This window comes from Cannabis sativa, chromosome 5 (genome assembly GCF_029168945.1).
Source record: "Cannabis sativa cultivar Pink pepper isolate KNU-18-1 chromosome 5, ASM2916894v1, whole genome shotgun sequence".
Taxonomy (NCBI): domain Eukaryota; kingdom Viridiplantae; phylum Streptophyta; class Magnoliopsida; order Rosales; family Cannabaceae; genus Cannabis; species Cannabis sativa.
The window spans coordinates 18,986,801-18,999,632 of NC_083605.1; the positions used below are offsets into that span (position 1 = coordinate 18,986,801).

General features: G+C 32.6%; 3 protein-coding genes across 4 annotated transcripts; 1 reads left to right on the forward strand and 2 right to left on the reverse strand.

The window, feature by feature from the left end:
• The first annotated feature begins 3,975 nt into the window (after nucleotides 1-3,975).
• Nucleotides 3,976-6,602, forward strand: LOC115716795 (violaxanthin de-epoxidase, chloroplastic). 2 transcript variants are annotated; one of them, XM_030645698.2, is made up of 6 exons: nucleotides 3,976-4,306; nucleotides 4,416-4,731; nucleotides 4,821-4,993; nucleotides 5,290-5,386; nucleotides 5,476-5,867; nucleotides 5,964-6,602. In XM_030645698.2, exons 2-6 carry the CDS (start codon nucleotides 4,450-4,452, stop codon nucleotides 6,463-6,465), a joined length of 1,446 nt encoding a protein of 481 aa, XP_030501558.2. In that variant the 5' UTR covers nucleotides 3,976-4,306; nucleotides 4,416-4,449; the 3' UTR covers nucleotides 6,466-6,602. The 2 variants fall into 2 exon arrangements, with proteins under 2 accessions (XP_030501558.2, XP_030501559.2); XM_030645699.2 differs by having other exon boundaries at nucleotides 4,134-4,306; nucleotides 4,404-4,731.
• Nucleotides 6,603-11,630: 5,028 nt separating this feature from the next.
• On the reverse strand, nucleotides 11,631-12,146 carry LOC133038195 (uncharacterized). Its single transcript, XM_061116280.1, has one exon. The coding sequence runs from the start codon at nucleotides 12,144-12,146 to the stop codon at nucleotides 11,631-11,633; it is 516 nt and encodes a 171-aa protein (XP_060972263.1).
• Nucleotides 12,147-12,155: 9 nt separating this feature from the next.
• Nucleotides 12,156-12,832, reverse strand: LOC115717683 (uncharacterized). Its single transcript, XM_061116281.1, has 2 exons — nucleotides 12,603-12,832; nucleotides 12,156-12,489 (listed from the first exon to the last, which is right to left on the reverse strand). Exons 1-2 carry the CDS (start codon nucleotides 12,830-12,832, stop codon nucleotides 12,156-12,158), a joined length of 564 nt encoding a protein of 187 aa, XP_060972264.1.

Below are 12,832 nucleotides of genomic sequence, written 5' to 3' on the forward strand. Positions count from 1 at the left end.
TCCTAAGCTCATACATACTATGAGGTTTCAATTACCAACCATAATTTCCAATCGAGCGACACATATTGAGAAAGGAAGCACTCTTAGCCAAATGAAAAGACAAAGCATTCTCAAAGAAACACCTCCCAATGTCCATGCAAACATTATCACACATTTTTATCTCTTTTTTGGGAGTGGTTTTTTCAGCGGCTGTCCTATCACTACCATCACACACAAACCAATCAATTGGTCCTCTTACACCTCTAGCAGACACGGGAGCACTAGTCTTAGTGTAATAAGATCCCGACTCAACCATCTCTTCGAATTTCATTTGAGCCACACGCTTTTCTAATGTTTTTTGTTTCAAGAGATCCACAAATTTATTCTTAACTTCTTCGGGAACCTCCTTACATGGTGCAACACCTTTCCTAGTGTGAGCATGGTGTTGTTTCAACCATGCAACACCACCCGTAAGAAGCTTTCTGCAGTATTTACACTCCATGTAAATATAATTTTTCTTGTTTTCAGCATTTTCACCCGAAGTATCAACTTCAACGCCTTGCTTCCAAGCCTGATCTTTTCTATTTCTAAGACTATTATTATTATTATCATCAACACTGCAACTGCGACGAGCTCCTCCAGCACCAATATGACTCAATTTTGATTTTCTATTTATTTTCTTATCTATACAAAACAAAGTAACAACCAAATAATAAATCACCACCTAATGAACCTAAGAACAACTAAATATGGCTTATGAATTAAAAAAAAAACTAAAAAATATTCAAATGTTTACCTATGGACCAAAGAAAGGCAGCAGGAACCAAGAAGCACCTAACTCGGACAAGGCAGCAGCAAACCAGCAAGGTTTTTTTTTCTGTGATGAGAAAAGGGAAAAGGCAGCAGCAAGGAGGAGTCGTGGAGGAAGGCAGTGAAAATGGAGGAACAGTGAGGAGGAAGGCAGGGGCAGGGTAGTGCACCAATTCGAAGGAAGAAGGCAGCAAGCTTTTTTTTCGTGGGTTGAACTTGAAGAAATATGCAGCAGCTGTGTGCTGCTGTGAAGAAGAGAGGAGCTGCTATGAAGAAGATAAATCTAGGGTTTTATTTTTTAATTTTATTTGGGTTCACTTAAGTATTTTATTCGGCTTTTTTATTAATGTTTATTGTGCTTATTTAAAGTTTTTTAAGTGTTATGTTAGGCAGCAGAAAATTAAATTTAAAATACCAATTTGGACCTTTTTTTAGGGCTTAAATAGCCCATTTTACGTACAAAATTTGAGGCGCACGCCTCTTACGCTTCAACACCTCACGCCTCAACTCAACGCCTCACCACTTGAGTCGTACACCTCACTTCTTCTCAGCAAGGCACACGCGTTGATGTACTTTTCAAACGCCTCAACTTGAGGCGCACCTCAAAAACACCTTTTTAAACATTGGGCGGCCTAAGCCGCCTTTAGTTCTTACTATTCATATAGTCTACCAAAAGTTTTCAATGTGTTGTCTCACATATACAGTATAAATAGAAAGAACAAGAGAGATGTTAACCTTGGGTGGATTCATTACCAGACTTGAAAGAAGTTGACCTTAAATTTTAGAGCAAGGATTTATAGGTGCCATTTTGTATATTTGCTCACATAAACATTTTGCTGATATACCTGTAATATGTTCACCAGAAAATGTCACAGGACACAAAGTAGCTACAGTATATACATTTGTTCTACACAATTGAATAACCAAATCAAATAAACAGAAAATTATAACTCATAACAAAATTTTGATTTTATATATACAAACTTCACTTCAACAGAGAGTTACAAAAAATAATTGACCTTAATGGCAATCTACCTACCCCATTTTTCACAAATATCATAACTTTTTTTTTTACTTTAAGTAATTTATTAGAAGCATAAGTTCTGAGCATATATTTAAGTATTGTTCAAATAGCGTTGAAGCCATTAAAATAAAATTGAAAGGAAAGTCATTAATGCTATATACTTTAATTTCAAAACATTTGATTATCTAAATGATGGTGAATTCGAAACTTTGAGCAATCTAAATAGGAAGAAAGTCATATTTAGATATCTCCTGGATCTTGAGACTAAGCATCAAGTTTTGCCTATGTATCTGTGGTTGACACAACTCTTCAAGGGAGATAATTTTCCCTATGTGAAGAAAGTTGAGGCAATGACGACAGATATTGCTGACTTATTGGGGAAACCTGAGGCAAGAAATGCAAGGAAACCAAAGCCTCAACAGAAGGCCGATTGTTATGAGAGGCCATTGTCACTCATTAAACAATATGATCAGGAAAGACACAAAAAATTCATACCACAAAAAAGCTGTCAGAGAATGTAATTGCTTAGCTTGTGGCCGGTGCTTATTATTTGTAGCTGACTAATTCAGTGTTCAAAACCAATGAAGCTTAGCTAGTCAAGCGTAGTCTGTAGTGCTGTATTTTAGTTTTGGTGAAGACATACTAGCTTGTAAATTGAAATTTTTGTAGTTGAAATCTTAGATAGGGCATAACAACATGTATTATCAAAATATAAGAGCTTAGTATTTTGTCCCAGGCTGTGAATGCTGAATGCAAAAGCCAATGTTCATTAGACATGGTGTCATAAATGTTAAGAATACTGCAAATTTTAATTTAGCCCTAATTAATTCATGAGAATTAAACAATAAAATTATAGTTTAACGGAAGTGTACCGGAGTCCATAGAATTGATTTTGAATGGTATGATCTTCCAATTTTTGCATCAAAGTTTTTTCTCTGGAACTTGAGTTTTTTTAATGATGGGGATTCAAGAAATAAAGATACGATATGTGAAGCTATGCAAAAAATTGGGACCAATACCTATTTATTAATAACTGAATAATCAGTAAATTAATATTTTTTGACTATTTTTAATTTGACCCCTCATCAAATTAAAACTTGTCTAATTGGTATCGACATATTAAAATCATGACAATCATGCTCTTAAGTCAAACTTTATTCTAAAATAGACCACATAAATTTAACTTATTTATTTAAGGCTAATTAGGATTTTTGCCCCATGAACTTCGACATGTACCAAATCATGCCTCCTGAACTTTTAAGGTCGTTAAAAATGCCTCCTGAACTATTGAGATTGTTGGATTTAAGGACTTTTGTCGAATTTCTTTCAATTTTACTATTTCAGTGATTGTTTCTGTACTAAATCATGCTTCCTAAAATTTAATATCTACCAAACCATGTCCTTCGAACTTTGACATGTACTAAATCATGTCTCTTGAACTTTTATCCATGTTAGATTTTTTTACTAAAATTGGACAAAAATCCTTAAATCTAACAACCTCAATAGTTCAGGGGCATTTTTAAGAACCTTAAAAGTTCAATAGGCATGATTTGCTATATGTCAAAGTTCAGGGGGCAAAAATCCTAATTAAACTTTATTTAATGACTCAATACACATTTTTATATAAACAATTGTCACCTCAATAATTTCTAACAGTAAACACAATTTTGATTGGCAAGTACTAGAGAAAAGATGTTATTTATGAAGGCCATAGATAAATGGTTATGGTTAAATTAGTTAATTGGTCGAGGTATGCATACATAGAGGAAAAACAGTAATCTAAACTTCAAAATCAAATATCGCACCTAAATTTAATTACTCATCGAGATATACTATCCATATATCGGAGAGCAATCGAATTTGTTGAGAAGCCTCATCGATCTATGTTCTGAGAAGTGGAGGAAATCAATTAAAAATTTCAGAAATCAAAAACAAAAAAGTGAAAGTAAAGGCAAGATGAGATATACATAAATCTGAGAGAAATACACAGAGAGAGAACAGAGTTGGATTCCTTTGTTAATCATCAAAGTTCAAACCATCATTACTACTATTTTCAGTCAAAAACACCAAAGAATTAGATTGCCTTGTTTTCACTATACCAAATTCAAAGAAGAAAACAAATTAAATAGAGAGTAATGCAAGAGAACAAACACCAACGGAATATTAAGGAAGTACTGAGAGATCGAACAAACAAATTTAACGTTTTTTGTTTTTTGTTTTTTCAAATTTTATTTATTTTTTGTTTTAAAAAAAAGAACTTAATATTTTTTAGATGGCTGATAAATACACACGTGGTCAGTGTCCTGGTCTTCTCTTTCTCTTGCATAAAAATTGGAGTACGTTAAACTACTTACTTCCACACGATGCGTTGCTCTTATCTTTCAATCTATATTGACTCACACTCACTCCACCACTACCAGAGATTTTCATTTCAACATCTACATAATCATCCTTTGGCGCCATCCGTCTATCTCTTCTTCTCTTTTTTTATGGGTAAGCTTTCTGTCTTGAAATTTCATTTCTCAGTCTAGTCTTTTCAATGCCACACTATTTAATTTGGTCCTTTCTTGATTATTTGGAGTATAATCAGCTATTTTCTCAGGTCATTTTTGAGGTAAAAGCACTTTACCATAGCCATGGCTGCTCGTTCTATATGTTTATCTATCAAAGATGACAGTTTTGGTAGTGCTTGTGTGAGGTCTGGTTTAGGAAATAGTTTCCAAGTTCACCAGAAAAAGGCACTTCACTTTCGTGTTGTTGTGAAGCTCTGGCCGACTAGTGAAAAGCCCCGATACTTGCTTTTGAGAACTTCTGGTAGAGACTTTTGTGGTCTGAGTTCAAAATGGTCAAGGGTTTTATTTCGCAGAAGAGAGGAGATTTCTTCATCATTTTCTATGAGTAATGCTAATAAAGATGAGGTAGTTCTTGGTACATGTACTTGGGTAATGTTGGGTTATTGATTCCCATAACTAATTAATTTAATTTCTTATTCTGTTTTTTTTCCAAGATGAGACAAGTGATGAATTCTCTGATTGAAAATGTATCACATGGTCTTAAAGGATGGAGCCACTTACATTTGATGAAAGTAATTGGTTTGTTGGCATGCACTTTCATGCTCATTCCTTCAGCCAATGCTGTTGATGCTCTCAAAACATGTACTTGCTTATTGAAGGAATGCAGGTAACTCAGTGGAATTTCTTGTGTTTGTATTTTTCTAATCATATTAAATGTACATTGTTGTTTCTCATCTAGATTAGCCGGTAGTAGCTAGGATTATACTATCTCGTATCCTATGCTTTTCTGTGTTTTTTCTTCTATTTTTCCAGCAAAGGCAGCCTTATTCGAGTTAGTTATAGCATTATCTTCCACTTACATAATGAGATTGATTGTTTTGGTGATATGTCTCAGTAGACACTAATTGTTCCTATGTGATTTTGTATCTATCCTTCATTCAAACACTAGAGTTTTTGTGTCAGGGTAGAACTTGCAAAGTGCATTGCAAACCCATCTTGCGCTGCCAATGTTGCTTGTCTTCAAACTTGCAATAATAGACCTGATGAGACTGAATGCCAGGCTAGTTCTGCAACCTTTTGATCAAGTCTTTTATTTTTACTAGTTTAGGGCAATGCTTAATTGTTCATATATGCTTCTTCATCTTGCAGATTAAATGTGGTGACTTGTTCGAAAACAGTGTTGTAGATGAATTCAACGAATGTGCTGTGTCACGAAAGAAGTGTGTGCCTAGGAAATCTGATGTTGGAGAATTTCCTGTTCCTGATCCTGCTGTTCTCGTTAAAAGCTTTGATATTGCAAAGTTTGATGGAAAGTGGTTCATTTCAAGTGGCTTAAATCCTACCTTTGATGCTTTTGATTGCCAATTGCATGAATTCCACAAAGAATCCAACAAACTTGTTGGGAATTTAACTTGGAGAATAAAAACTCCAGATGGCGGCTTCTTCACTCGAACGGCTACACAGAGATTTGTTCAAGATCCACAGCAGCCTGGAATACTATACAACCATGACAATGAGTACCTTCACTATCAAGATGATTGGTAATTCATTCATATCCACATGGTTCTTGATTAGCTGCAAAAACAATTTTGTTCTTCCTTTCTTCGTCATGAGTTTTGGCAAAGTGATATTTTCAGGTACATTCTATCATCCAAGATAGAAAATACACCAGATGATTACATATTTGTATACTACCGCGGCAGGAATGATGCTTGGGATGGCTATGGTGGTGCTTTTATATATACAAGGAGTTCAACATTACCAGAAAGTATTGTTCCTGAACTTGAAAAAGCAGCAAAGAGTGTTGGCCGGGACTTCAGCACATTTATCAAAACGGATAATACTTGTGGACCTGAACCTCCTCTAGTAGAGAGGCTAGAGAAGAAGATAGAAGAAGGCGAAAGGACAATTGTAGAGGAAGTTGAGCAAATAGAAGGGGAAGTAGAGAAGGTGGGAAGAACCGAAATGACATTATTTCAAAGGTTAGCTGAGGGTCTTAAATTGCTTCAACAAGATGAAGAGAATTTCTTAAAAAATCTAAGCAAAGAAGAGACTGAATTATTAGAACAGCTGAAAATGGAAGCAAATGAAGTAGAAAATCTTTTCGGACAAGCACTGCCTATAAGGAAGCTCAGATAGTTTTGGTTTCTTTTTAAAAAGGATGACATTTGTGAATTGCACCAAATTCTTACCCTCCAATTTTTTGGAGAATGTAAGCTAATACTACATATTTATTACAAGTTTTTAAAGAATATACAAGAGTCAATTCTTTTGTATTTTTTGTGCTTCTTTTCCCTACTAACAAATTACTTACAACAAGTTGGGATTAAACCATATAAATCATTCAAATGTTGCCCAATTTGAGAACTAGCAAGTATCATGAAGGTAGAGTATTTTTCATGTATTTAAAGTATGATTAATCCAAAAATGTGACTCTTTCATCAATTACTTTGAGAACAAACTGAAGGGTAGACGAACTACACTACACATAGCCTTATTCAAAAACAATATCTAGAGTTGGGGATTAATCATACACACGCCCAGTGTGGGCATCCAGGGTCATATCAAGTTTTTAAGGGGCTTAGGGTGAAACTAAAAAATAGGGTCTTTTATTTTTAAAAATTTGACTTTAATTGAAACTTTTTATATTATAAAAATTGAAATTTTAACTAAAATTTTAAAACAACCACAATTTAAATCCTTTAACTTATTCACACAATAAAATTTAGGCTATATACAAAATTACGGGAAAAAAAATAAAAAATTTACATATATATGGCATTAAACTTAATGCTACTAAATATAATATTTTTTAACAAAATAAACTAAAAGGAAATTATAGTAAATGACCACAAATTATATACTATGTTAGTAAATATTCTCATTTCAAAATTTATAGCAAAATGATCTCTTTTTTAAATTATTTATTATTTATATTGTCTTTTGTCACATAAAAAAAATTAATAGTTTTTTTTTTTTTAGAATTAGAAGCAAATTACTTAAAGATTATAATATATATTAATTTTGTTAAAATCTTTTTTATTTGAAAGTTTTGTCAATTTTCTTTCATTTTTTATGAGTTGTTGTGGGTTGTTGGTATATAAATTTTGTTGTACAGTATATTACTATTTTGTTGTATAGTATATTATTATTTTTAGATAATATTTATTTATAATTTTGCTATGTATAATAGTGGTATATAATTTTGATAGCATAATACAAATATTTTAATGTATGTAAATAATCTTATTGGCATGCTACATATATTTAATTATTATTTTTATATATTTTAATTATATGATATATATTTATTTAAAATAATATTTATTTAGTTTCTATTTTATTATATACAATAGTGCTATATAATTTTATTGTCATGGTATATATATTTTAATTATAGGATATAATTTAATTAGTGTATACAAATATATATATATATATATATATTAGTAATATGTATTTTTATATTATTAATAGTATATATATTTTGTAAATGGTATATATATTTTTTTGTTACGCGATATATCATTTTTTTTTAAATAATATTTAAGTTTTATTTTTTATTATATTTTTGTTGACATGATATATAATTTTATTAGTATCTTATATATATATTTTTTTTATTTGTTGTTATTATGTATATATATATTTGTAACGTATATAATTTTTGTTATATGGTATATAAATTTTATTATATAGTATATCATTTTATTTTAAATCATGCATATTTAATTTTTATTTTATTATATATAAAGGTGATATATAATTTTGTAAGTATGGTATAATTATTTTATGGGTGTATATAATTTTGTTAATATGGTATTGTTGTGAAAATTATATACGCAAGTATACGCAGTCAAACAAGTAATAAAGTGATAAGTAAGATCGTCTCCACAGGGATTGCAAACAAAGTTTGATGTAAAACCATCTAATTTCAACTTAAAGTAAGAGGGAATAACATGCAAATGGTTGATTAATAATTCAAAATTAAAAATGACATGAATTAAACTTGCTAAAATTAAAACTAACACTGCTAGAAAAATTGCTTGCAAGATAAAAAATGTAATATGGTAAAAATGGCTTGAATAGCTAATTCCTTCGAGTTAGTTTTTTTTTTCCAGGTGTTAAAGCATCAGTTCAGCATTACTCCAGCATTCGGCACATAGATAACAAAAATTCCTCTAGGCTTGTGACAATTTTGCAAAACTCACAAATTAAAGTCTATCGCTAAGCTCAATATATTCTTATATCAAACCAGCAAGCAAAATACTATTCAAACATCAATTCTTAAGTTATGCAAGGTAATTGAAATATTCTTATTCCACTTACAAAGAAAAACCTAAGTTTTCAATTGCTCCATTCAAGTTGAACTACTAGATCTAGCCCTTCCGGAACAAGATCTAGCTTAGCAAATTGTTATTCATGGCCAAGGAACAACAATCTAATAAAAATAAAATTCACTTGAATGAACAAAGGCAAATATACTAAAGTAAGCTTAAAAATTAATCATGTCCAACATAGAAGTTCATAGCCATTCAAGCCTCAAAAGTCTAGCTCATATTCAATTCAAAAAGTAAAATCCAAGCTAAAAAACTATCATCCATGGCTGCTGCCCAGTTTTACAATCTCACAAAGTTTTTAATAACTAAGTACAACAACAAGAAAAGAGAAAGGAGAAGAAACTATTAAGAGATGGTAAAAGAAAAAGCAAACACTAAAGCTTGGTCCCGCCTTCTTCCTCCTTTGCTGTACTATTCTGCAGTTACTTCTCTTCCAAAAAAAAATGCAGCAGCTCTCCTTCATTACGTAATGGAAGATGAAGATATGTACTTTCTTTCTTTTTCCTTTTAGTTGTTTGGTTCATAGGGTACAAAATCACTCCCCAAAAATGAGAAGCCCAATTCTTTTTGCACTTTGGCCCACTAGGTTTAGTCCCCTTCCTTCCACAACAACCAAGTGGTGTATTTTGAGTGATTGGGACGAATTTACTGATGTGGATAAGTGAAACTCGTGTTTCCACGTCACTGCCAGAATGCTGAATTCGCTTCAGCATTGCTTCAGCAATCTACCCTAATTTCAGCTTGTGTTCCACTTCTTCCTTGCTTCCTTTTCTTTTTCCTATCCATTTAATTCTTCCTTTTTCAACACAAACAAGCACAATTAATTGGAAGAACACACCTAACAATACAAATTTTTACAAGACTTAAAAGTTAGCTTACTAAATAGAAAATGAAACTAATTAATACTAACTAAAATTAAGCAAACAAACACATTTTCACTACTCTTCTCACAATACCTTGAGAAAAGAAACCGACGGTCAGTAGCAATAAGCTTCACTGAGTACAGATGTCCAGAGCAACCAGATGGCAACCAGTGTGGGTATTATAGCATGAGATTTATTAAATCATTCATGACTGAAAATAATCCTACACGAAAATTGGAAACAGAAGTAAAGACACTAATTATTTTTACAAATATTAAAGTTTTTAAGTACTTTTATTATGACCTATTAAATTAATGATTGGTCTCGTTTGTTGCAGTTTAAAAGGAACGTATCATCCTCTTACACTAATAAAGAAATCAATAAAATACGTGACGAATGGGCAAAGTATGTCATGCAGATGATAGCAGCAGACAAATGACTAATAACATAGAGTATGATGACCAATGATCGCTCATGGACGATCCCCATGTGATCTAAGAAAATGATTTATAGGTTTGACATCAATCTTAGTTACTATTGTCTTGCTTTTTTAGTTTTTAGGAAGTGATCTCCAGCTATTTGATTAAAGTTCTAAGTGACTACCTGGAGACTTATTTTGTTCTCAGTATACATATTTTTAGATGTTCAGAAGATATTCTACAAAAGATTGCAAAATGTAAAAACTTAATTGGATTTCCTTCTTTTGTATTGCATTACTAAACTTTGATGGCATATTATGGTTTTCATGAAGCTTTAATTCTTTTGAAGAGTGTTAAATGTATGAATTTTCTTATAAAAATATTATTATTGTTATTATGTTTTTTCATCATTGTGTATTGGAAATCTAAATAATAAAAATACAAGAGGAGAATTGAATTAATATTTCTATTTTATACTTTACTTCATATTGTCTGTCGGTTTATAACCGTCATATTAAGTAGTGTATTTTGTTAGTTATAGTCTGACTAAAGTCTTTCCCAACATTTCTTAACTGTCATTTAAAGTAACTTTTTCCAACATTTCTTAACCGTCATTTAAAGTAACTTTTTGCCACAGTTATAAACTGTCATTTAAAGTTTCGCATTTTTATGAAACCCACATAGCCAACGATTTTAGCAACCGTTGGGAAATAATATAAAAGACAGTTATAAACCGTTGGGAATAGCCCTTTTTGTAGTAGTGCAAGGTGTTAGCTATTCTAAAAACTCAAAGTATGGTGGGATAACACAAGCACACAATAGTTGAAAGCATTCCTCATAGGCTACCATTTAAACACAAATAAAACTTAAAACTAGCATTTTCAACACACAAACCAAGGCACTCCACAAATGGAAGAAAATGGATATTTTTCATCATCGAGGGCTACCCTAAACCAAGCTGAAAACACATGCACTATTTTTCTCAATTGCAAGCCAAAATAGAACATAACAAACCTGACAAAATAACATGATTAATACACATCTACTCTATATAGTGTTTATTACTCACACAACTAAAGACAACAATAAAAGTAAACTCACAAAGTAACAAACACAAACAGTAGCAACACTTAAACTTACACACTTATTTCAGCACACACAAGCACAATAACATTTAAACTAGGTTAACTAACTAAGGAAAAAGAGATACTCCCTCAAGATTCCGACTCCTCCCCCACTAAAGTCCCTGCTTGAAAATACTGAAGCGATGCTGATGCAATGCTGTAACAACTGGGACTTACTGCTTCAGCACACAAATCTGCTTCACATCATATTGCAGCAATCTATTTTTCTATCATTCCCTGCTTTGCACCAGTAATAAAGATCACACACACCACAACAAAATCATTAGTAATTGTAGGAAATTGAAAGTTATATACATATGTAATTATATAAGTATGTATATGATAATTTTTTTTTCTTTTCCTCTTTTTCTTTTGTTTTTTTAAGGGGTGGCACACCCAAAACTTAATTTTAATCACACTCTTCTCTGTTTTTTTTTTACAAGGGGTGGCACCCAAACTTATTATATAATATATATATAACTAAATATAATCTTGTTCTTCCGCTCTTGGGTTGCTCAAATGTGATACAATAAGGCCAAGGCAACCCGAAGTCCTTCTTCAAGCTTCTTTCAAAGTGATGGAGGTCTTTGCTTGGTTGACCTCACCACCCCCAAACTTCACTCCTTGGCTTTTCACCAAGAATTTTCTTTTTGAAAGTGCATCACGTAGTTCCACCACCCCATCGGGATATACTCTCACCACCAAGAAAGATCCATCACACCTTGAATCTAGTCGTCCATGAGTAGCCTTCGTTAAAGAGTTGGCGAAAATCACTTGTTGCCCAACTTCAAACATTTGAGACCAAATTTTTCTACTAAGCTTCTTTTTCTTTGTCTTCTTTTTGGGTGGTTTTTTAGGGTCAAATGATGTTTTGTCTTTGCTTTCTTGCGGCTCGTGATCCTTAGGTTTTTCTTTAAGGAGAATCTTCTTTCTCACATTCTTACTATTTTTTAATTTAGACTCTTCAACCATGTTAGGATTAATATCTCCAATTGCTAAGCATTCTCCTATTGAATCCGGAGCACGTATGGGATGAAAAACCTTGAATGTGGCTTGCTCATCTTGAGCTCTCATGGTGAGCTCTCATTTTTCAACATCTATGAAAGTCCTTCCCGTAGCAAGAAATGGCCTCCCTAAAATAATTAGAATTTCCCTATCTTCCTCATAGTCAAGAATAATGAAGTCGGCCGGAAAAATGAACTTATCAACTTTTACCAAAACATCTTCAATTTTTCCATCCGGATGGGCCATAGAACGATCCACTAATTGCAAAGTGACGGTGGTTGGCCTTGCTTCTCCAATTCCCAACTTCTTGAAAATAGACATGGGCATGAGATTAATACTAGCTCCCAAATCACAAAGAGCTCTTCCAACATCTCGACCCCAATAGAAATTAGAATTGTAAAGCTGCCCGGATCTTTAAATTTGGGTGAAATTTTACTTTTCAACATAGCACTACATCCTTCCGTCAAAGCGACAGTTTCAAACTCGCTAAGCCTCCTTTTCTTTGTCAAAATATCCTTCAAAAACTTCAGATAAGTTGGCATTTGCTCCAAAGCTTCCACTAATGGTATATTGATGTGGAGCTGCTTTAGAACATCAAGAAATCTCCCGAATTGACCAACGACTTGTTGCTTCTTGAACCGTTGAGGAAACGGTGGAGTTGGCTTTTGCAAAGACTTTTCTGAAGCAGAATGCTGACTGGATGCTGTAACTACTGGGGGAATTTCAGCAGCTGAAATTGTTGGTTTTTTCTTCAT